Source organism: Temnothorax americanus, unplaced genomic scaffold (assembly GCF_048541705.1).
Source record: "Temnothorax americanus isolate GAGA-0224 unplaced genomic scaffold, ASM4854170v1 Scaffold17, whole genome shotgun sequence".
Lineage (NCBI taxonomy): Eukaryota > Metazoa > Arthropoda > Insecta > Hymenoptera > Formicidae > Temnothorax > Temnothorax americanus.
In genome coordinates this window covers 875,932-902,358 of record NW_027509307.1, presented here as the reverse complement: position 1 = coordinate 902,358, position 26,427 = coordinate 875,932, and the positions used below count along the sequence as shown (strand labels likewise).

The 26,427-nt window shown below is 36.8% G+C and overlaps 2 protein-coding genes and 1 pseudogene across 7 annotated transcripts in view; 2 read left to right on the top strand and 1 right to left on the bottom strand.

Annotated features, from left to right (window-relative positions):
• Positions 1–26,427, bottom strand: part of LOC143895955 (uncharacterized) — a 162,776-nt gene that overhangs the window by 21,643 nt on the left and 114,706 nt on the right. The window lies entirely within an intron of this gene.
• Positions 19,215–22,323, top strand: LOC143895957 (maltase 2-like). Of its 2 annotated transcripts, XM_077403496.1 has the most exons (4): positions 19,228–19,351; positions 19,546–19,664; positions 19,769–21,062; positions 21,645–22,323. In XM_077403496.1, exons 3-4 carry the CDS (start codon positions 19,816–19,818, stop codon positions 22,138–22,140), a joined length of 1,743 nt encoding a protein of 580 aa, XP_077259622.1. In that variant the 5' UTR covers positions 19,228–19,351; positions 19,546–19,664; positions 19,769–19,815; the 3' UTR covers positions 22,141–22,323. The 2 variants fall into 2 exon arrangements, with proteins under 2 accessions (XP_077259623.1, XP_077259622.1); XM_077403497.1 differs by lacking the exon at positions 19,546–19,664 and having other exon boundaries at positions 19,215–19,351.
• Positions 22,466–25,073, top strand: LOC143895958 (maltase 1 pseudogene; annotated as a pseudogene).

The window sequence follows — 26,427 nt, the reverse complement described above, 5'->3', positions numbered from 1 at the left end:
GCAGGGATTAATTACTTTCCCCTTTTGCTGGCGTGCTCTTGACGCCTCGTCGAAGTGAAAATCTACGTTGGTTCTCTATCTCGATACTTCGGCTTTATTTTTCAGCTCGTAGTTTTCAAATCTGGCAAATCTTTTCTCACAAATAAAATATTTGCAAAGTATTTTCTATACGTACAAATATTTCGCAATATTTATATATATATATAATATATATATATATATATATATATATATATATAGAGAGAGAGAGAGAGAGATTAAATAAAAATGCGCGAGGATTAAAATTTGATGTTTCCTTCTGTGCTTCGTTCATCTCGAAATGGTTTTATTACCAATTTTATAAAAAGAAAATATATATGTATATATATTATCTAAATTTAATTTTATAACTGCTCAAATATCGGGTAACTACAACATTAACTCATATTTATATTGCATATTATCAGGTCTAAAGTTATATATATTTTTCTCTCATAAATCATCATCTCCATAAATGTTTTATATTAACAAACCTCGATAATATATCAGGGATAGAATTGGCTTGTATTTCAGACAGGGTCGTGGATATATAACCGATTAACCTTGTTAACGATGTACGCTTCTTGCATGCTCATGAAAGCGTTCAATGGAGAACGTTACCGGTATTAATTTTCATCGGTATAATACCTGTAATTTAAGTAACCGACGGCTTTCCTAATGGTTAAATAAGATAATCCCGGCGTTTAGCTTTAATTCGTTTGTTTTTACCCTTGATCGTGGCAAATCCATGGTAATGCGTAAGAGCGTTTCGACAGTAATGCTCTGGTTAAATTTATGGCAACAACACTCACCGTATCGACTTTACCGTGAAGCGGATTTAGAGAAAGCTGACCCATTTTAAGTTTTAAATAATTTTATTTTTAAGAGACTTCAAAAAAACTATTTATCGTTCTTATACATTTTTCAACATCACTATTAGAGTGATGATCAAAGAAACAAAATAAGGAGTAGTAAGGGGTAGTAAGTATGATTTTTAAAATATATCTTTCATTGATATTTAAAAGATCTTATTTTAAATAATAATAAGTAAACTTGACCGTTTATGTGACTGAATCTTATTTTAATTTTACAGCCACGGGCTTCGACGATACAAATCCCGAGATCGCATATTTGTATTTATTAGACATTATATTCTCGTGGTAATCTATTGTGTAATAGTGATGATCCATAATTAATCGCGGAATATATCCTACACTATTGCGTCGCTCGTATATTTCACGCTTGTTATCAGGGACTGTCAGAAACATTACAAGAACATAAGAGGCAGACTCGGCGGTATTTTAACCACTTTGGGAATTGGAAATTCGTATATCGGAATTGGTTTTTTTCCCCTGCGCCGTAACTCAGTCGAGGTTTCTAATTTCAAACGGGGAAGCAGATTGGTTAATCCCCTGGGAAACCGGGGGCGTACTTCGCGTTATTATTTATTTGGTACGCAGCGCAGCTTTCTTGGCCGATAAAACCGGCCGGGGAAAATATGTGAAAGCTGGCGCGGATCGAATAAGCGTGAACAAGCGAATAAACAGAACGACGCGACCGTCCGTGAATTTATAGCTTTGTTCTTAAAGAATTTATGTTCTATCTCAACATCGCTGATGAACTCAAACTTTATATTAGAGAACTTCGATACATACATTTTCTCACATTATACATGTATAATAAAAGCAATCGCAAAATATCAGCTTTAATTTCTATTAGATTCTCTCTCTCTCTCTCTCTCTCTCTCTCTCTCTCTCTCTCTCTTCTCTGAAACACGAAGAATTAAAAATTAAGTTTCAGTCATATAAAATAAAATGAGGATTGGTTGCTATTTAAAATTTGGTGCTGTTTATTAGTGATGAATTATTTGAGAAGAGACGAGGGAGCACTCAGTAAATTGATCCGTTTTAGAAATACGGTACCACTGCATCCGATGTTCGAATTACGGATGGACTGGTTGATAGGATATACCAGGGTATCCATCAGCTTTACGACGTCTGGAACGCTGTTCGTCTTCTCGTCACGTAAGCCCCGATACAGGAACGAAATAAGTTATCGCTCGACGTAACCACTCGCACGACTGCGGTGCGGCGGCGACGGCGACGGTGACGGTGACGGTAAAACTAACAATCCGCTATCAATGCCATATGTTTCCGTGGAAAATGCAAATTTTGCTAGGCGTGCACGACGTCGCGGAGATACGCACCCGACGCCCGCGACGGTAAAGAGTGCACCCGTGGTCGCGCCGTAGGCTTTGATTTATATGCGAGCCACGGGAGCACCGTGAGCTCTATGATTTATATACGTGCCGCGAGTCGCGACGCTAGAAAGTGGCGAAGTCGGGGAAATTGTGGGGAAGAACGCTTTCCCCGGCGGGACGCGGTCCGGCGGCGGCACGGATCGATTAATTAATTAATTCAGGCGGAGAAGCGCGAGCTCACGACGCCGCGCCAACAGGGACGCGTTATGTACTCACGAAAGATTAGAGTACCATTGATGTCGTGTTATTACGTTCTTGAAACTCTCTGTCAGACGTATTAAAAGAGTTATTTTTAGAATAGAATATTTTTCCTTAAACATTACGCGAATTTCTCAAATGCGAACATTTTTTGCTATGTATATTGTATTTATTCAAAAATTATCTTTAAAAATTAAACATAAAATATATATATATATATATATATATATATATACATTCGACAAAAAAAGATAGAAATAATATATTTAAAAATAAGATTTATAAATTTCAAATTTTATTAGGATTAAAAAAAAAAAAAAAAAAAAAACAGAAAAATATCATGTAAGAAATTTTGTATGTATAACAGTTCGATTTTGAATTCTTTTAAATGGATGTTATTTAATATTGTCTGAAAATTAGGCTTATCCTCTCATATATAAACTAAAATTAAAATTAAAAGAGAATTATAAAAAAGCAAGCTTGCTTTTAAGTTTTTAATTATTTACTCTATTTTTATTATTTTTAAAGAGAATATTCTTTGTATTTTTATTATGCGTCTGATTAAATGATATTTGTGTCGAAAGACAAAATTTCAGTTCATTTACCATATTAATTATTAGAAACAATGAACGTTTTGGTTTCACCGTTGCAAGGTATATATATCAAATAATTCCGTAATAAATATTGTTTCTAGGGAAAAATAAATCATACACATTAGATAATGGAACATTTCAATCTCCACAGTTACTATTTATATACTTGTTTTATAAAATGTTTCAGAAAATATATTATAGAAAAAAAACCGTTACTTCTCGATAATTTCTACAGAAAAGTGTTGCATATTCGCTATATTTGGGCGAAAGCTCATGGTCGCGGTTATCATGTTAAAAAATCTCGTAAAATTTACGGTTCTATCGTATTAGAGTCAGAGTACAGGTCGGCAATATTGCAAACTTAAGAGTTAAACAGTTTACGGTGTTATATATCACTTTTCAGAGTGTGTTATTTTATCTTACTACTGCACTCCTTCAGACGCCAAACGCTGAAGTTTGTAAAACAATAAATGGTGAAGAGAAAGGAGTTTATTACCGTTTTAGAACCGACAGTTTCTACCAGATCCAGAATTCTGTGGACCAGTATACTCGTCTTTCTCGCTTCCGACACTTGAATCTTATCTCACTGCTCGGTGTTAACGACGCGACGCGACTCTCTCGAAAGTTGCATATCCCGAAGGGAACAGGGAACAGCTGTTATTATAGCTGTTAATTATAAATGAATTAATTAAAGCCAATGAGACTTGTTTAGATTTCATCTGAAGGAAATATGCAATACACATCTCGAACAATATGTTCATTTTTTCGTGATCTAAATAAAATCAGCTGCATAATGATCAGAGAGACACACACGTACTGTAATATTGTTTTAAATATATTTATTGTATTCGCGATACCTTTCTCAAAATCAAATATTAGAAGATACTCTTAAATTTAAGGCAGGTTTAAGGAAAAAATTCGTATCGGAATTGCGCACTGTTGAAACAATTTGTCTGTGAGGAGTATGCCGCGGAGTGGCGTAATTGACGCAAAATGACTTGGATGAGCGTAATTCGATTATTTAAGTGGAAAGCGAAAAATTGCAGCCGCTTAGTTAACGGTAAACTTAATTGCTAGCTATTACGCGATCAATCCGATGGTAGTGCGGTATCGTGGATTCCGTACGAAAGATGTGTGTCGTAATTTCTCAGCATATATCACATCGTGCACAACGTGCCGGGTATCGACGAATCAATCTTAACGCTGTAACTTACGTATTGTACCTGCTGGTAGTTTGATTGTGCCTCTTTTAGTTATTGTACGTATGCACTTTGCGCACGACACATACACGATGCGCCGTTGTTACAGAGCTCAACGTCGCTTTAGCGAACGAACAATAGTCCCGTTAAAGCTGATGGTTCGTTTCCCACTAATTACGAATTGTATTGATGCCAGCACTAAAACAATTCACCAAATTCTGACACTTTAGATTGCACTGTAAAAAGCACGCACGATATTGTTTTGCAACACAATCGCGATATGCTTTGTCTCCGGTGACTGTACTTGCTTCTTTTTTACTTGATGGATGGTGATTTGCAAAAATATTATTTCGCAAAAAGTGTCATAAAAATATCAGCAAAATGGCAACCCAGCGCGTTTCAAATTTTCGTACTGGGGCTTAAATATTATTTGCGCGAAATCTCCGTGAAAGTTGAAAAATCAACTTGAAATCTTTCGGAAGTGTTATTAACGTTGAAATGAAACGACGTAGAAAATGGTGCCTGAGATGAGTCGTTCAAACCTTTTCAGCGTTACTATCTCATCGATCGTGTCCATCGTGGAAAAGCGAGGCTTTGTCGCATACTGGTCCAATGGGCGAAAACTCTTTTAATTTTGTTCGCCATCTCTTGAAAACTTTCTGTATATCTACTGCTGTACACTCGGCACGTTCGTCACTTGAATCCGCTGAAATTGAACTCCAGCGAGCTGCCAGATGTTGTTGTACACAATGACACTTACGGTAACCCGCAAAGAGATGTTGTCGCGGACCGAGCGGTTTCATAGTGTATCGTTTAGTTAATATTCCAATCGTCTGGTGACGCACGCTTGGTGAATAACATTTGCACACAGTTATATCTTATGGGGTCCATTTTCTTGGGCAGAGTGGTAAAACTTAATTTTCAACAACACCATGCGATTTGAAAGTTTCATCAGTATTATTCTTTTGCCGATTATATAATTTTTGTCATAAGTAAAAAAGATTCGGACATAGAAACACATATTAAGCATTATAGAGTTAATTAAGTGAATGAATCACAAATAAATTACAAATTCGACAAGGAAACTTTTCCTGGAATATTTCTCAAACTGGTAGGAAAAGGAGACCGTATATTATAAAATATAAATCACTTCATATAAGCTAACTTGCGAAAATGATAATACCAAGAGCAACGTATAATCATGCGAGTCCGTGAATTACGGCCAGTGGCAAACTACCTAAAGTAACTTCGTAAACACCTTAACTACCGTAATCCGAAATTATTGGCGGCATTATCCCGCATAAGTGCTTCTTTTGAGAATATCGCGCAGTATTATTTTTCAGGATATACGTTATTCCTACGTTACGTTAAGGGCAATTCAAAATTGTCTCTTTTCGCGACAATATTAAATAATAACATTAAAGAAACTAATGCTTTTTGCCAATCAGTGTCTCGCTAATTGCGCGCGCGCCACGCAGCGTTTTCTCTCCGCGCTGCATTAATGATGCGGTCGGGTAAAATAATGACTATTGCGTAGTGGGTAGTGCGGTCGTCGAGCGCACACGTAAACAGAAAATATGTGTTTTAAACGTTAAATCTAACGCATAGCGTGCGCGTGGTGCTCTCTCGAACACCTTCGTTCTCTATATACACATACGGAGTATATTTCTTAAAAACCAGTAGAAGGGTAATTTAAGAAGGGATAAAAGTACGTTTCATTCTTTTCGTACTGCTACGTAAGCGGTTTACCGAAAGAAAGAAAAACCGTTATGACATGACATTTTCGCGTTTTCCTTACGGACGTTTTTATTTACAGCAATCTGTCGTGCGCGCAAAATCGTACAGAGATTTCTCGGCTTCTCGCGTCGTCAACGTACAACGCAAAAAGGATTCGAGACATTCTGCTGGCGGTATTAGCAAAATTAGATTTTTGCCCGCATTTTGTCGGAGATCGCTGCGCTTTTATTGGAAATTATTTGGTAGCCGCGTGGCGAGCACGTAAATCATATGATTCTGCCATTTAAATAATGCAATTTCTAGGTATTACTTGGGCTTATAGCCGGCCGTGAGTAATCCCGCGTGCGAGCAAAATCGTATACCGCGCGGAAACGATACACACGAAACGAAACGGATGTCAGCATTTTCGCGATTTTCGCATCTACTCTTTCTTTTTCCATATAATGCGCTAAAATGGGATTACGCCGTATTATCAATTCCTTGTTCAAGCGGGGAAATGCAAACGTTCGCGCATACCGGGCTGCGTTTTTATCTCGCTTTGTGCATACTGTGTCCTTTAGTATACTGTTTCGCATATACGTTTCTTCTATCCGATAACCGTAATCGCATTATTTTTAAGCGTTCTTTCCATTTGCGGCGTTATTAATAAAAGGTGTACAGCTATTCCATTAGTAGTCAAACGAGTCTGCTTCAAAGCACGTCGCGATATTAAATATAATTTACAAAAATTATCGAAAATGTATTTCCGCACGCGGGGTATTTTATACTTGCATCAAGAGAAGTGTATAAAACTTTTCATACCGAAATATTTTATATGGAAAGCAGATAATATTTTTTAGTCTTTCAACATACTAGATTAAATTGCGAAAAATTTATAAGAACTACAAAACTTTATTCGAAAACGTCGCTAATATACCTACGTAAGTCGCGCAGAGGTTTAAAATATTGTAGTCATTAAAGCTGTCCTGCGTGCATTTTACCATAAAGTCTTAGAGTTCGCTGCGATTGTTCGGTAGATTCAAAATCGCTACAATTTGCATATCGTCGCCGCATTTTCGCGCGTTACTTCCGGTTCCGCGGGCAAACATCGTTGCACTTTACTGCAGTTCGCTACACTTCATCCATAACGATACATTCGTTTCACCAAAGAAAATGTCCGACGGCTTTGCATATAACTGGATGAACTTCGCGCACTATCACAGTTTTCGCTTACGCGAGCTTGTGCATCGTTTAAATAATGTAAGAAAAATTTTACAAACTCTAGAATATGTGTATAAAATTTTCATGTAACATTTAAAATTAGTTAAATTATAATTTAACGCGTTACATGTCGTCTATTGAATAATATTTTAAAGATAGTCGATTATAAGTTGAGCACTGTGTGAGTTACATATTGGTATATGCAAAATAAAGCTGAATAAAAAAAAATGCTCCGTAACCTCTGGAATTAAAACTAGGTCATTCACAAAATCGTAGAAGTACACGTATGTGTATCGCCACAAGCACGCCGCGCGGAAGTTATTTATGGGTAAGATCAGTTTAAAGATTACGTGACATTCTCATAAACCTACTGCTACAAATATGCAGATTTCAACGACATTGTGAGCTTAGTGCTTTTCGTGTCATCATAACGTTTTTCGTCGCGACCATGTACCTTCAAATATATTCAAGTATCGCGACAGAATTAGGGCGTTGGTTGATACAATGCCTTAATGTAAAAATGAAAATTTTAAGCACGATGAATATATATATATGTATTTTAGATTATACATAAGCGTTGCGCGAGAATGTCTAAAAAAAGGAAATTAATTAGAATATAAAAATATACTCCACTTTGTACGTACAACTTTCAAATGAAATCAATAGCTAAGAGAATTATGCATGCTTTGTATTTATGAACCCTGTACTTTTAAGTTTTAATGTCATTATAATATAATGTTATTTCTGTTAAAGTATAGTACAAATTTCAAGTAATTAAAAGTATTAAGTATATAAAAATTATATACAAATAGATATTAAATATACATCAAAGAAATAATACGTTATATTGTTATATTGTTCATATTTTACTACTCATCCGTTATTTATTTATTGAATAAAATATTGAAAAAATATATGTTTCATTATTCATCTCAAAATCGCGAAACGTAAAAAAGTGCATTATGTCTCATAAAGTCTAATTAAAGCCACTCTGTGTTAGTAAATGCTATAGTCTCAGCGTATAAAGAGACAGTCGATCAGATTATGGCTATAGTTTAAGCACCGTCTAAGTAGTAATTTAGCTCCACCACTTTAAGTTTCATCAAGCAGAAGAAGTGTAATCAGATTTTAACTCGTGCATCTTACCAGCTATAAGAACCATTTAAAATTACATTTTCTTTTCGACGAAAAGCCACGGCTATAGTATACGCGTTAATTAACGTAAGATAGAATGAAAAAATAAATTTTGTTTTTATCATGATTTACCTGCTACAACTTCTTGTAGCAGATATTATTACTTATGTAATTAAATATTTTATAAACAAAATAAAGTTTAATCTGAAACATTCACTGCATTTTCGAATCAAATATATGTGATATGCATTTTAATTTTACATGTGTCTTACGTAAACAAAATTGTTATGATTATACGTATACATTTACAGAAACATATTTATTTTTTGTCCGCGGGATATGATGCATATATTTATTCCGCATACGATTGCAAATACGTAATTCGATATAATATTATATATTTGTAATCGACTGCGCGCGGAAATAAGAATGCACTTTCTTCATTTCTTCCCGCAATGTCAAAGTTTAATAAGTAGAATTCAATATAAGTTGAATTTAAAAGTTGAATGAGCTCCTAATGCCCACGATCGTTTTATTCTTACTCTGTCAGAAAAGAATTCTTTCCGTCTAATCAATCTTAAAGAGATTAACCCTTAGGAGAACTTCTTGCCGTTTCCTCGAGGTAATATCCGGTTAAGTCACCGCGGTTGTTAATTACAACGACTTCCAGTTATCAGTTTCTTAACATGCCATCAATTTCAGTCACGACATGTTTATCCCGATGTTAAAATATTTCATCAGCAGCAGCAAGTCGGAAGTTTGCATTTTTAATATCAAAGGTTATATCTACTTATGATATTCGTCATTTCCGCTTCTGCGTTAATATAGAAGATTAATTAATAATAAAAAAATACTTTATAACTTATTAATATATTTGTATTTTCTTTTGTTCTCCTTCATATAATTATTTGTTTGTATTTACCAATTTGTACCCGAAAAGTAGAGTATTAATCTTCTCTTAAGGGGTTAAGGGACTAATTAAGCAATAATTCGACAATATGTTTATGCGTGTCTGACAATACCGCGTCGTACCTATATGCTTTGTGTCTGTAAACCGACGTGCTTCTGCAATAATGTATATGTACTGGAACCACCTGAATGCTTGCGTATTAATGGAATGTGAACCATTCGGTAGCAAGTGAGTACATAGTTAGCGTTGTGCCCACGTTGTTTATATAACATAGTATTGAGTATTGATAACTAAAGTGGTAAAATCAAGACGCGGTTGCGTCTTTCGCCACTGTGGATTTTATTAATAAAGCACATTCTTTTATGAACGAGACCCTACAACCGTATCCATTACAGGAATGAGAAAACTTTTCTGGAAATAAATCGTTCTTTTTTTAAATAAATCAGTGTTAAGAAAGATGCAGATATTCGGGGAGAATATACATTTATATAGGTGCAAATTAGAGAAGGTAAAACTGAGAAAAAAAAACAAATTTAAAAAATTCTACAATTTAAGTGAAAACAACACACATTATCCTGTCTACTATACCTTCTGTAATATGCTAACCAATTACTACAACATTTAAATAACGTCTATAAAATATAAAAAAATATGTCTTTGTATAAATTTAAACTCAATTTGTTCTGTTTATATTAATAAAATAATAAATTAAATTACGATATTAATTATAGATTAACCCTATTTTCGCGGTTTAATTACTCAAACTAAACGAAATTTTTATTTTCATAAGCTTGTCAGCGAGATTTCGATTAAACTGTGATTGTTTAGTCTCAGCGAATAAATGTGTAATATCAATAAATGCTTGATAAAGTAACTTAATATCCAGCATTAAATAGCTGTGCCAATACATAGGAATTATTTGATTTAGATAATTAACAGGTGTTGCTACCGATAAACGCTGCCTGATAAAATAACATTTACGGCCACGTGTATCCACATTTTCAATTAAAGTTAATCTATGAATTAGCTTTCCTAATTTTGATTTAATTTTTCGTGGAGGAATAATAATTACCATATCTCTCTCTTTCTCTCTCTGATTATAATTCTAAACTCTTTAGTACAATAACATTTTTTATTTTAATAACAGTAAATCAAGCAGTAAATAATAGCAATTATTTTAATAACATTCCAAAAATGTTAATAACATAACGTCAAGAATAATCAAGTAACTTATCTAATGAACTTTTGCAATAGCAAAATATTGATTAAAACACAATATTTTTGTTTGTGCATTAATTACCAGTTAACTCTGGTTATACATGAACTTTTCAGTAATCATAAATTACAACGAGATCATTCCGTGACGTTTGAAGAGATTCGTTTTTTATTCGAGTCACTCGTAAAAATTCTGCTGAATTAAACGCGAGATCGGCGTAACGATCCGTTCATATACGTCTCTGTTCGTTTCCCCGATTCCCCGACATCGATACTTCGCAAACGCGGCCGATGCGCAAGTAACGAGGCGCACTTGCACATATCCTTCCTCGCGCCAATCATCTCGGTTATTTGAATCGCATCCGCGTAATTATCGGTGCAACCACGCGAGCCGACCGGCAAGCATCGATCGATGACACAGATTGAGCGAAGTTATTGTCAGCACATTAAGCGTATATCGATTCGTTCCGACCGTTTGGCCGAGCAGAGGCGGGTGTGCCCGCCTCTCTCTGTTACGAGCAAACATTTTCGATACATCGATCATTGGGTTTTTTCGCCTCGGTACGTCCGATGCACCACGACACGTACATCAGCCGGTTGTACATCGGAGCTATCGGCGAAATAGTAACCCGAAACCTCTGGCGGAACGGCGGCGGCGACGCGTGCGTATACGTGCATATGTATACGTACGTGCGTGCGTGCGTCACATGCCATCGGTATCGCTAATTGCGCCACCCATTAAGAATCCTCCAATTTGCACAGTGCACAACGCTCGTTACGATTAGCAGCGCTGCACGGACTGCCGTATATTTAAAGTGTCGTATATATCTCTGGTTATTCCCGGCGTTACGGAGTACTCCTCCCTCGCGCGATACGTGAGACGGTCAATCGGCGACGGGCGCGAGCGAGCGACCGTGAATGCGCTCGACGCCGAATTCAATTTATCATTCGTCTCGCTCTCGCGATCGACAAATTATTTTTCCGCATCGACGAACGATGATTATTCATGCGTCGTTCGGATCCCCGTCGTCGTTTTCCTTTTTCTGCGTTACGTCGGAGCGTTACGAGATCACGGTGCGAATGTGTTTATCACGGAATTATGGACTCGCGATTTTATCGAGGCACCAGGCCGAAGTGAATCTATATAATAATGAATTAATATAAGCTTCCCGCGACTCTGGGGTCTTATACTCGAAAAATATCGCATACGATATTTTATGAATATCACTAGAAAATAACACCAGTATGCTATTGGTTGCAAAGTGTGATATTCATGATATATCGTATGCGATATTTTTCGAGAATCGAGTCCATGAAAGGTGAACGCAAAGGTCGCTCGATGATTGCGACCGGAATCTGCTCGTTGCGCGTTGTCGTGTTTCTAGACTAAAAATTAAAATTATCAGTTCGCGAGGCTGTGAGATGTTCTCGGTTTCACCATGCCGCGGTAATGTCACCGAACATTTATCCAGGCATAACTTTTTAATTAAAAATCGAGCGTATATTAAGGGTTAAAAAAGCTCGCCCCGATTGAACAAGAAGGAGATTAATAATGCTCGAGAGCCGTCATTCACGTGAGTTCCCCGCATTCTAAAAGTGCGTGCACGGAGTAAGTATATGCCCGGTGTGGGATTAGAGTGGCGGTGCGTGTATTACCACTGCCATGCGTTTTAATTATGGCCGTCCAGGCTCGCTCGCTCGTTCGCTCGTTTCGCGCTCGTTCTCGAGCACGAGTACCGGCACGCTATTTCACTCGCGCGAGATTATTCCTCCTAATTATTTTAATTGCTCACGCTTGTGGGACACGTTGCCGAGGACCGGCGGGCGCAGTCCGAGGCGAAAACCCACGCGACGTGAGACGTGATTATCTCTGAAACAGATACCATTCGTGGATATGCTTCGACCACGACATTTTAACATTATGCACCTTGATGGATAATTAAAGACCCGCGCGAACCGAACACGCCCGTTTCTTTAATAAAACAGTTATCTGTCACGCGGTAAATTCTAAACAGCGGCTTATCGATGGGCGCGAGCACGAAGTACACCGCGCTCAGTTGATACAAACAGGAGAGAGAAGAACAAAATGTATAAATGTGCCAGTTGTAATATAAATCGCAACAAGATCGCAATAAGATCCGCGACTCGTCTCGTATCCACGATAATAAATACGCATTGTAGACATGGCGAAACTATCTGAAAATGATAAAATTTCAATTGTATCGATACAGAGCTGTCTTTACTGCCGCGCACGTCGCCTTAAAAAACCAACGGTAATGTAAGAGAAATATTTTTCTTTTAGCTTTCCGCGCGCGTTTGACCTGTATTTTATCGTTGATACAGCTGCATATCGCGCGGAATATCGCAGGGAATGCCCCCGTCGAGAGCAGTTTATGCGTTCCGACCGATCCTCGACGGCGAACGCGAACGTGAACGCGTCGCGTAATGAAATGCTCGGATTGATGTAATAATAACATTTCGTTCCTCCCGGGTGTGCGTCGACCGGTCGATTCAGACGGTCGCCGACGGCGTATTCTTTTTTCCGCGCGTTCTCGTTCGCCGCGGAAGGATAAGCGATCCCGCGACACGACGCGACGCAACGCGGCATCGTCGTCGGTGTGAAAAGGCCACCGCCGATCCCCCGGGATCGGTGAAACATTTTTCGCCGGCGGCTCATAAATATCAGCGCGTCCTCACCCTTACGTTCCTTCCTTCCTTCCGGCATCGCGTCGTTCCTCTTCCGGGCCAACCAAGCGCGGCGACACAAAAGAGAATCGCGGGCGGCTTAAAGCGCGATTCTCTTCGTCGACGGCGTCCCTCGACGATGACTCGATTCATGGGGAAGCTAGCTCGCAGGAGAAGTCCCGCACGGGCTTGAGACTTCTTCGCGCGATCGTCGGATCAGCGGATAAAAAGCGCCTTTCCCTGCTGTCGGGGATCGATAAATACCGCAGCCATTCACCGCACGCCGATTTATTCCGGAAGTGCGTATATATACGGGATGCTATCGGTTATTCCCATTCGTCCTTATCGGACACGAGAAATCCTGCCGCGAAATGATCCTCCTTGCACGAAATTCACTGTCGTTACCCTGTCGTAATCACCGAGACCACAAAGCACGCGAAAAACTAAAGCGCGTACCGCTGATGCAATGAGGGTCAAAGTATTGCGTTCTGACTGGATCGATAACTTACATTTCGCAGAGCGCTTGCGTTTTTGGCGAAATTGCTCTTATAAATTAATCGGATCATTTGATAAAGCGCGCCGGCGGAATCCAATCCAATTCCCGACTTTATAATCTGGCCGAAATTTTGCAGAATTATATCAAATACTTCCTACTCATTTTACGATCGAGTAATAATTAAACATTCGCAGTTACGAAGTAAACTTATTAATCTCTGTAGAAGTGTACAAATATCTGTAGTTTAACAAAACATAGATCTTTTCGTGTGACAGAAAAAATAGATGTAAAAATCTCAATTCAAACGTGAGTTAAAAGAACTATTTGAAGATTTCAAAAATAATTGTGTCTAACTTTGTGATTACTTTCATAATATTCCTCTCAGTTATAAATGGCTATATAATTACTTTAACTTTCGAAAACAGAATTTTTCTCTCTATTACTCAAAAATATCGCGCAGTCCGTTTTTTCCTTTTTTCCTTTTTTAATTTTGCTACTTTGCAGTAAGTGTTGAAATTACATTTTGACACCGAACTACTTAATTCCGCAAAATCATTTTCCGTCCGTTCGCCAGTGTTTCTACATGGTGAGACTCAAAGCCCTCTCTTATTCGCGGCCTAATACCGTCTCGTTTCTTTCTCCGGTTTTTCCCTTTACGAGACTATACGGGACGGCTACGTGCGCTAGTCGTGTAATAAGGTGCTGAGACAGTGCCTCAGAGTCGTTTACATCGGGACTCGGCAAAGTTTTCGAAAGGAGTTGGTGACGTCGACTGAGAAGGGACCGTCCTGAGTTTCATAGCCGGAAAGAAGCGACGACCGGTCTTCGTCGGCGAGGCGTATAATTATTAAGAAAAAAAATGAAAGGAAGGCACAAACGAGTGAAAGATCTCTTGCAAACTTGATCCGCGGCTTTGAATTACGTCCACGGATGTGCTTTCTACGAGATATCGTCCGGCTGGCGCAAAGTTTTAAAGAGCTATATATATAGCTCTACATTCTATACACACACACACAAACACACACACACACATACACACACACACACACACACATATATATATATATATACATACAATATATGTATATACATAGAATGTAGCGAGAGTTGGTCACAAAGTTACGTTAGCTTTACAGCGGATACGAGCAGAAATCAGAAATATCCCTTTTCAACTCTCTGTAGCTGTTTTAACCCTTTGCGTTCGATGTTATCTCTGTCGTAATATCGATATGATTATATTGCAAAATAAAATTCCCATTTTTTTAGTTATTCTTTCTTTTTCTCTTTCTCTTTTTCTGTTTGAAGTTCCACAAATAGTAATAAAAGAAATCTAAAATTATATTATCTCTTTTAAAGTCTGGGCAGATACAAAAATAATAATAATTTTCAAATAAATAATAATTGGACAGGATAATACATTATGTTATTGCAATGCGCGCATAGTATGCGAATAGGCTAAAACCTTTAAATATTATTGTTATAGACAGATTGCATTTACTTGTTTATATTAAACGCTGTTCATGTATTGTGATTGCAAAAGAGTATTAATAAATTTCAATATGACAAATTTTGTAATTGCATTGCCGCAACTTTGAAAATAAATGATAATAATATATACTATTGTGCGTATTAAATAAAAATGTATTTTGCAATTTCAGGAATATTGTTTTATTTATTGATAAATTAGTATGAAATTACAATTCGCAACTCATACAAAGGTAACGATGTTACCTTTGTTGTTCACTACGCTCTCGTTACCACTCAAAGGCCTTGCATTTGTTTAATTAAATAATGCAACCGTAACACTTATTACATCGATGAATACTGTACGCTGCCGAAATTTTAAATAATTTGCGCTATAGTTTGCGAGACGCAATAAAATAGGCGCTGATCAATCAATGCAGAATTTGGTTATTTACCTAGAAAATAACCAAATTATTCTTAAACTTATTTTCTTCGTTTGGGAAGTAAATGATGTGGAAAGTGACGCAAGAAAACTCCCTTAAATTATACTAAAATGTCCGCATAGTTTCAGTTCAGGCTTATCCAAAGTTAGACGACGGAGTATTCTTCAGTGAAATCTAGATACGAAAGTTCGCGCCGCAAATGCAAGGAATGTCATGAATTTTAGAAAAACGAGCTATCTGATGTCGACGATCGCCTGCAAATGCAACAGATGCCGTCAGTTTTCGCCACAACGGAAACAAGATACCACGGTTTTAGATATATAGATCGAGAAAAACTTTCAATAATTAAAAATTAAATTACGTGACACGTCAATTTTAATTTCCAAAAAAATCTGCTAATTTGACGATTTCACTTCTTCGAGTGATTACACACATACTTGACTAATCCGGAAAGTTTCGAGAGTCATTCGTTATCCACGGATGTAGTTTCTCCCCTTTTTCTATCATGCGACGCCGAATGATTATACGATGGCTTCAGCCCTGCATCTCGGACTTTCAGCAAACTCCTAAAAACATTTCTTCACAGAAGTTTACCGTGATAAACTTGCCGACACAGCCGGACGGAGCCCATTGGATTCAGCGAGTTGCGAGAAAGGCTGTCGAGACTGACTACTAGAAAGAGAGAAAGAGAGAGAGAGAGAGAGAGAGAGAGAGAGAGAGAGAGAGAGAGAGAGAAAGAGAGAGAGAGAGAGAGAGAGAGAGAGAGAAAGAGAGAAAGAGAGAGAGAGAGAGAGAGAGAGAGAGAGAGAGAGAGAGAGAGAGAGAGAGAGAGAGAGAGAGAGAGAGAGAGAGAGAGCAGCCCGCCACGAACGAGGGCTAATAACCTGGGAAGTTAATTACGGCTGTAAACTGCGAGGGGGTTGTTTGACTACCCCATCGCACCGAGAGTGGCTGACATAAGGTGGCCTCGTTGCACTGGCCAAGTCAGTGCCCGCCTACGTCGCGTCGGTCCTTCAAAAACGATCGCACATCGTGAAAAGCTTCCTCACAGTGAGAATTGACTTAAATACCGCCTCATCGCGCTGGTCGGAAAATTACGCCGCAAATAAAACTCACGTAACGCGAACTCGCTTTAATTAAGAAATTAAGTGATGGGAGCGCGGACGCGGCGGAAATTGGTTTTCGTCACGAGACGATGAGATTGTAAAGAGGTATCATTTTTGAGATCGGAAAACGATCGTGTTCTGATTTCCTTTCATCATCTCGTTATTTGGCGCGTGCCGTAATTTCAACCGTGGAATTCTTTCCCGTTTATTATTTCTTCATTCAGTTATTAATTCATTCTGTCTAATGCGTCGTTTGTCTCTTCATGAGATTTTAGAATAAAAGTATGCATTACTCCTTTTATTAAATTTATTTATAAATTTAAAATATTTTAATATTTGACATTTTTCTTGCGATATTTATGCGTATTTTTACTTCCATGGATTTATTACAATAAAAAATATTTGCGTAAAAAAAAAGAAAATTAAATAAATTTTGTCAGCAAACAAGATCGTAAGATCAGGTTGTAAAATACATTACTGTATTCTATATTTTTTGTTATAATGATAGTAAAAAATTACTAAATACATTTTACTGTAAAGATACTCACGTGTGATAAGCTTAATCGAGTGAAAATAAAATGTTTATATGTATAGGTAAGTCTGTAAGCCAAAACACATTTCCCTGGGGCATGCTAATATGCTAGCGGAAAGGTTGATAAATAATATCGTGAAACAAATCCGGAATTTTGATAAACTTGAGAGCCAACGAAAGTCAACAAAGAGAATAGCGCCGCTAATAAGAATGATGTATCATCTCGACGAAATTGTCTTTATCGTCCGCTCGGATAATGAATGAATTAAGTTGGCCGTAAGCCATGAAGAAAATTACCCGTATAAATAACACCCGGAGACAAAACTTCACGGCCGCGGTAGCCGTATGAGAATTCTTGCTGACGGTAATATTTTCCGGCCACATCGCTGCATTCGTAACCGTAAATTATTCCGTAAAATTCAACGTTTTTGCCAGTTATGTTCTTTAGAGTCTGTACTTTTAATCCGCGACCAATTTACACGTTGTCACTTTATTACTTATTCCCCTCTGCATAACTCGCGCGATTTCCCGCGTTCCCACTCGTTGATTTAACATTCTTATCTGGTTAAACTTATCCAATTTCGTATAATTTAATGTAATTTCTGAAGATACAGCCTATATATGTGTATATAAACACAACCGTGTAAAATCTCTGCACAGAAAAGAAAATAAGTGTATAAGCAAGAATCTATAATCTTCTTATAAGAATTTTAACTTTTTATTTCAACCCTTTTTCTTGATTAAACTATAAAAAAAAGACCTTCAGTCAAACAAGTTTTCTTTGTTTACACAATTTATGTCTCCTTTCAAGATTATAGATTCTTGCTTATATACAAGAATATAAGTCTTGATTTAACACTTCTTTTTTGCTGTGTAGCACTCGGATTTATAACCGGTGATTTTTGAAAAACTTATACTTTCATTCATTGCATTCTCATTAATTTATTAATCTTTTGTGTATGCAGAGCAATTTCTTCATCTTTTCTTTCATTGATACCAATAAATAAAATTATGTTTATATCACATGAAAAAGGTGTATCCGCTTTTTTCATCGAGAAATCTAACACGTGCTTTATGTCAAACGCGAATGTTGTGACAACATGTATCAAAGAATCGCAAAGAGCGCAAGCCGCCTTTCTAGGAGTGAGTGTTTCAAAGTACCCGACACTGTCGAGAGAGCAAAAGGGAATACGAATGTAGAAGGCTGCTTCTATCAAGACTTTTTCCATTTATCAAACGATTTTATAAAGAGACGTGTAAAACGGTATATATTCATAGCAAAAATTATTATGCAAGTTGGATCGTAAGACTATTTCAGATTGCGTGATAGTGCTAGACTCCGCATAAAGAACGTAAATCTTTTTATTGATGTACACTTGACACCACCTCACGTATTGCTTCCTTTACTTGATTTATTCACTATCTATCAAGTTTCGAATAAAAAAACGGAAAAGCAATGAAACATTGTAAGCCCGTCGTACATAATAATATCATTTTCGCATTTGATGTACGATAAATTACTTCGCAACCTCGATTCACTTTTTTTTCGCAGGGAATTGTTCTCTTCCCTATTGTATCGGGACTTTCACCGCGTTCTTTATAGTTTCCCCCGGAGAATGTTGAACGATGGCACTTTATCATATTATAAAAGGAAGTTTATTTCAAAGAGTATCGCCATTGAATTTTAGAGATAGAAGCAAATTTTTCGTACCGTACCTGGAATACTCGATGCGCGTGTGGAGCGATGAAAAATGCCGGCCTTCAGAAAGTAAGAAACGCGGGTGGGGAAACCACATGTATAATTAGACATAAGTCGCGATAGCAGTTACGAGGCCAACACGCATAAACGCCTCGCGCACGCGAGATGGTGCAGGTTTGAATGTTTGCCATTTTTCAAGCGACCGCGGATCGAAAAATCTTATCAGCCGGCTGCAAGATGACGTCTACGCGCGGCGATAAGCGAGAGGTCGGCGCTTTTCGCGGAAAAAAACCGCAAATCTCTTTCTGTCTAAGTAAGAGCAAGTTATAATAGCGCGAGGGTCGTGCAATTCCGCGAATTTCTTAAGTATAGTGTAAAACAAAATCGATTCTCGTAGTGCGCGTCGATGCGCCGAGTGGCCAAGACGTGTGTCAGAGAGCTCCCCTGTTAGGAATTTTTCTGGTAAAATCTGTGGTGCATACTGCATTGTTATCTCGAAATTTGTAACGCGAAATAGCGTAATCAACGATACATCGCGAAACGTGCGGCGGACGTTAAATGTTTTATAGAATTACTTATAATATCGATTGCTTGCAACTAACTAAGTTCAAGCAATGATTATTTCAGCAAATATTTTTATCAACTTATCTTCGTAGGTTTACCTATATATTATAGATAATTATTGCATTTTGAGATAAAAGTAAGAATACGATGAAAACGGTGCATGAAACCATTTGATATATCTTGATATGGACGTCATTGCGAAAAATGCAAGGTATCGTTATCAATTAATAATTCCTAGATGCGGCCGGACGTAACTACGAGCTTATCAATCGATAATGTATATTTTTACATTTTTCAAAAGTTTATCGCTTATAGTATAAAAGCAGTTGGAGAAAGCAATCAAAGTCGAATCACAATCAATTATGTTTCTCTCGTGCGTTCTCATCGCGGCGTTGATCGCTTTGGTCGGCTCGAATGATCCGATCCAGAAAGCGGGTAAGGATTGGTATAAGAACAGTCTGATATATCAAATCTATCCGAGAAGCTTCAAGGACAGCGATGGAGATGGCATTGGCGATTTGAAAGGTATCACAAGCAAATTGGAACACATCGCGGACATTGGCGCCGATGCGCTGTGGATGTCACCAATCTTTAAGAGCCCGCAGTACGATTTTGGCTACGACATATCTAATTTTACTGATATCAATGAAGAATACGGTACCCTAAAAGACTTTGACGACCTCGTGGCAAAGGCAAAGTCTCTCGGGTTGAAAGTAATTCTTGATTTCGTACCGAATCACAGCTCCAATGAGAGCGATTGGTTCTTTAAGAGTGTCGATCGGATCAAACCCTATGATGAGTACTATATTTGGCATGACGGGCGAAAAACATCAAATGGCACTAGAGTACCACCGAACAACTGGATGAGCGTTTTCGGTGGCTCTGCCTGGCAATGGAATGCGACTCGAAAGCAGTATTATTTCCATCAGTTTGCTGTTGGACAGCCGGATCTCAATTATCGTAGCCCTGCGGTGCAAGAAGAAATGAAGAAAGTGTTGACTTTCTGGATGAATCGAGGTGTGGAGGGCTTCCGCATTGACGCTATCAATCACATGTACGAAGATGCCCGATTATTGGACGAGCCGCCAAGTAACATACCCGGTTTACCAGAGGACGACTACGACATCTTGAACCACATTTACACGAAAAATCTTAATGAAACTTATGAAGTTCTCAAGTCTTGGAGGAAGTTGATGGACAATCATAACAAGAAAGCTGACACGAAAATGATTTTGACCGAGGCTTATACGGACTTCGATCTTACTATAATGTATTATAAATCAGGCTCGACGGTGCCGTTTAACTTCATGTTTATAAGTGATCTAAAGAACGTGTCCAACGCGGCCGATTTCAAACGCTATATTGATCGTTGGATGGACAATGTACCTAACGGTCCACAGTACGTTGCGAACTGGGTAGTGGGCAATCACGACAATCATCGCGCGGCTTCCAGATTTGGCGAGAAACGGGCCGATCAACTTTCCATGCTGGCGATCGTTTTGCCTGGCGTTAGCGTAGTTTACAATGGCGACGAGATCGGTATGGTCGACAGGAATTTCACGTATGAAGAAACCAAAGATCCTGCCGGATGCAATGCTGGACGCGAGAGGTATTGCCATCACAAACGATGAATTCGAATAGAATTCGATCGTTATGTAATATACACACAGTAGATTTCAATTCAAATCTATAAATATATCTTTTCATTTGTGATTCCTACGTTTTATAATATTATCTGGAATATATAATAGTATAAAAATATTAATTAATTATATAAAAAATATATAAAAAATTATGTAAAAAATATTATCCGCACAAAAATTATTTGTCAATTTGTATAAACGTATTTAAGTTATTGTTACGAGAGTTGTGTGACTTCGTTTATTAATAATTAATTTGACTAATGCAAATCAATTAACTGTATATACATAAAAAACTATTAAAAAATTGACGATGCTTTTACTTACAATATAGATATATTATAACCTGATCGTCTATTTTCAATCAGACAAAAAATAATTAAATCAAATTACAATTATATGCACAATTAATCATGCTATCTTTTAGATTTTGTTAACAAATCATAGTAAATCTGCAGAAAGAAGTGTATTACATTTAATACATAAGTTTCTATAAATATATTCAAAACGTATGTTTTTATCAATTAATCTCAATGTCATTGCGTTTTTAGATATCCTCTGAAATCGCGAGATCCGGAAAGAACGCCTTTCCAATGGGACAATAGCACTAGCGCCGGCTTCTCTACTAACAAAACAACGTGGCTTCCGGTGAACAGCAATTACAAGGTCTTGAATCTGGCAGCGCAAAAAACCGAATTTGTCTCTCATTATAAAATGTTCAAACGTATGGCGCAACTGAAGAAGAAGCCTGTCATCGAGCAAGGATCTCTGGAGACTGCGTTGTACTGTGATGATTGTACTGGCACTGAGAATGTTCTAGGGGTGGTACGACGACACGGAACATCCGTCGTGGCGCTCATAGTGAACTTCGACGATACCACGGAGGTCACCGTCGACGTTGGGATCTGGTTGAATATTCCACAGCAGTTGAGAGTCTATGCATCTAGTGTGCACTCCAAACTGCTTCCAGGATCGCACATCAATATGGCCTCCGTCACTTTGCCCGGTGCGGCCTCCATTGTGTTGGCCACAGTAGATTTGTTTTAGTAAATTTCTGCTTATTTTGTCCCAACAGATAACTCTTCAGTAAAGCGAACTTTCGGATATACATATATGTATATATGTATAGACGTAAACACAATTTTTGCGGACGGATCATGTAAATCTGAGAATGAGTATTTAATAAATGTATCTTGTAACAGGAAACAATTAAAAATTAATTTGTTGGTATCATTGTGTTATTATTAATTGCAACAAAAATCATATGATAGCATTTCAAATCAATGTAATTAGTGCTCATTTATATATCTGTAAATGTGTATTTTTGTTTGATATATAGATTAAATTTTATTTTAGCCGGAATAAGAATAATTTCTTTGATTGCTTTATAGTACATGAGGTATAATCGCATCCAGAAAAATATAAATAAAAATTTATGCAAAAATAATATTAATTGAATTTTTAACTCATTGTCAGTTGTTTTTTGTTATCTTAATAATTAATTTTCCATTGTCGGTACTTCAAAATATTACTTTATTGTTTCTCTACTAATTTTTTTTTAATAAAGTACATTTTTTAAATTAATTGCTATGGCAGAATTAAATGAAAATAATTATCATCCTACAGCATATCAAAGCGCGATTTTAATTATTCTTTAATTTCTATGTGTAGCATATTAAGGTACATAACTTTTTCACATTACATATTTGTACAAATTAATTCATCCATATAAAATATTTCTGTCTTGCAAAATTACATTTTTGTAAAATAAATTCAAAACAATGTCCCAATTCACAATTATGTACTTTTTACTCATTATAACATAAATTTCAACGATATAATTACAGTAATTTTTTTTATTAAACGCAATAAATATTTTTATTAAAAATTATAGTGCTTCTTGATATTATAAAAAGAATTATATAAGAGAAAAGCTTATCTAGTATCAGACTATAATGACGTTATCGTAAAGAATATAAATGTTATATCGTTATCAGTAATTTCTGGATGCGATTATTTGGAATTATGAACTTATCAAATAAAAATAATAATAGATATTCTAATTAGAGACATATATATCTGCTATAAATTTTTTTAATGTTAAATTGTCGCATGTATAAAAGCGTATTAGATTCGATAATCGAATCAGTCATTAATATGTTTCGCTCGTGTATCTTCAGCGTAGCGTTGGTTGTTTTAACTTCCGTGTCAGTCAAAAGAACGGGTAAGCATTAATATAGTGCTACACCAAGAACGATGATGTACCAAGTCTATCTAAGAAGTTTCAAGAACAGTAATAGAGACGGTATAGGAGATTTGAATTACATCACGAGCAGATTGAAACACATCACGGACATTGCATTGGCGCCGATGCGCTCTGGCTATCAACGATCTATAACAGATACTAGCCCGCAATTCGATTTTGGCTACGACACCGCTAATTATATTGACGTCGACAAGGATTACGATGCTTTAACTAACTTTGACAAACTCGTAGCGAAGACAAAGGTCCCTCGGGCTGAAAGTAATCCTCGATTTCGTGCCGAATCACAGCTCTCACGAGCACAAATAATTCAAAAAAAAAAAAAAAAAACGCCCAACGGATCAAGCCCTACGAGTATATCTGGCGTGACGTGCTAATAGTGAACGACACTAGGAAACCATCAAACTGGTTGAGTGTCGTCCAAGATCTCGCCTGGGAATGAAACTCGGCACGAAAACCATCTGCATCAGTTCAACGTTACTTAGACAGATCTCAACTATCGTATATAGCGTTACATTGCAACGTGAAATGAAGAACGTGTTGAATTTCTAGCTAGATCGGAATGCGGATGTTCTCGCATTGATGCTATCAGTTACTTGCTTGATGATGTACATTATCTAGACGTCGAGCTTCGAAAAAATGTGCCAAGAATATCGGACGATGATTATAAAACTTTGGATCACATTTACACGCAAAATCTTCTCAAGACTTAAAAGAGCTTCTCAAGACGTGGAAAGAATTGCTGGATAATCACTTAAAGCGACTGATATAAAGTGGTCGACTTCAAACGTCTCATCGATCGCTGATGAACAATATACCTAACGATCCTATATTGTGAATTAGATAGGAGACAATCGTGATAATCATCACGCGACTTCCAGATTCGATGAGTCGATCAACTTTCCATACTGCGGCCACCATTTTATCTGGCGTAAGCGTGAGTTACAACGGTGACGAGATCAGTACGCTCGATAAGAATTTCACGTACGTGGAAACCAAGGATCCTATCGGACGTGTCGCTGGACCCGGCAGGGTATCACGAATGAAGATAAAAACTTGGACAAAATAACGTGTTTAACAATAGAGTTGAAATCATATCTATATAAATGCATTATTTTATTTCCGAGTGTTCTAGATATTTTGCATTTTATATTATCATTATATTGTATAACTATGCTCTTTTTGCAAAAACTGCTAATTAATTGATGTAAATATATTCAACGTAATCTCTATTATAAGAATTCCTAATTTAATTTGTTAAAAATTAATTCTATTAACATTTCTGTTATTTTCATCAACAATGTTAAAGCCAGTTCTACAACTTTGTGTATTGTATACAACACGCGTTATTTATCTTTAAAACAAAAAAGTGTTCATATATAATGGTCACGCATTTTCAAATTTTATCAACTAATTTTGTAGTGCATTTATATTTTTTAAAGAACATCTTTCATTTAATATATAAAAATATTTTTAAAGATGTTCTTGTATCTAAGATGTTATCTTCTACTGGCGTTATATTATTTTTTATTTGAATGCACTTGTAGATATCATTTAAAATCGAGAGACCTAGCAAGAACGTCTTTTCAATGGTACAACAGCACTAGCGTCAGCAAAAAAATATAGCTTTCGGTGAACAGCAATTATACAAGACTCTAAATTTGATGGCGCAAAAGGCCATGTTGCACTACAATGTATTCAAATCTTTGTCGCGTTTGAAAAGGAAACCCGTTGTCTCGAGCGGGGCTCCCTGCAGACCGTGTTGGTCACCGAGGAAATCCTAGGAGTGGTACGACGATACGGTGCATCCGTCGTGGCGCTTATGGTTAACTTCGCCGACACGCCGGTCACCGCCGTAGACTCCAGGATCCGGATGAATATTCTAGAGCAGTTGAGTCTGTGCTCAGTGCATTCCGAGATGCTGGCAGGATCGCACGTCGATAGGTATGACTTGCATCACTATATGCTCGGTTCGGCCTCCGTTGTGCTCACCACAGCAGATTTGGTTTAAACTCCTGCCTATGTTATATGTTCACGGATATAACCGTCCGCGGTAACACGAAGTTTCAGACTTATGTATGCAACATACCTAAGCCACTTATAAAGTATATTTTAGAAATTCGTTTTACGTAAAACTGCGAATGCAAATTAGAGGAAGAAATATGTTTTATAATAGATATAACAGTGAAAGTAAATTTGCCGAAATTATTGGTTGTACATTAACGGTTGATTATTATTATTATTAATAATAAATGTGCTCGATTCCATATTTGTTCTTGTTTAGTAAAATAATTTTTTAAAAGAAGTTGCCCAATTTCTTTACAAAATCTTTTCCTATATATAAATCCATGCTAAAAAAATGATAGAAATTAAATTCTTCAGTTTTCTTCAGTAATAATGAAATAATAATTTATTTTTTCAATTGTACAATTAATTTTTTTTTATAAATACAATATTAACTTCGATTTCATTTATTTTTATTAAAGCTTTATATGAGTTAGTTGAAAAAATACGACTTTCTTTTTTCGTTTAATTAATAAAGACCATAATTTATATTCTGTGGAAAAATATTTCACAAAATAAAAACGACAATTTATTAATTCTATGTTTTTTATAATTAAAATAAAAATATTATAATTTTTATTACTAATTACTGTTACGTAAGCGAAAGGAATAACTTTTGTGAAATAAACGTTACAATAGATATCAAACGTGCGTGTTTAAAGGAGTGAGAAATTCTATAATTATACCCATGTATGCTCATATTTAGTATACATTTAAATTATATTCAGTTCACTTCTCTAAATATAATAGTAATTAATTATATTGCATTTTCTCGTTCGTCGCTTATAACATACGAAATGGCAGCATGTTACAATCGCATAGTTCCGAATCGTGATAACATTTGATTTTGTGGTGGCTGCAATAGCAACGTGAAAATGATCTATCGATAAATATTAACCTTTGACAAATGCTGACGGTGCTTTATTCAGCCCGATTTACATTACAACTTGCGAGCGTTGTTTGTTGTTTATATCTACGCGAATAAACCAATAGCAACATGCCAAATA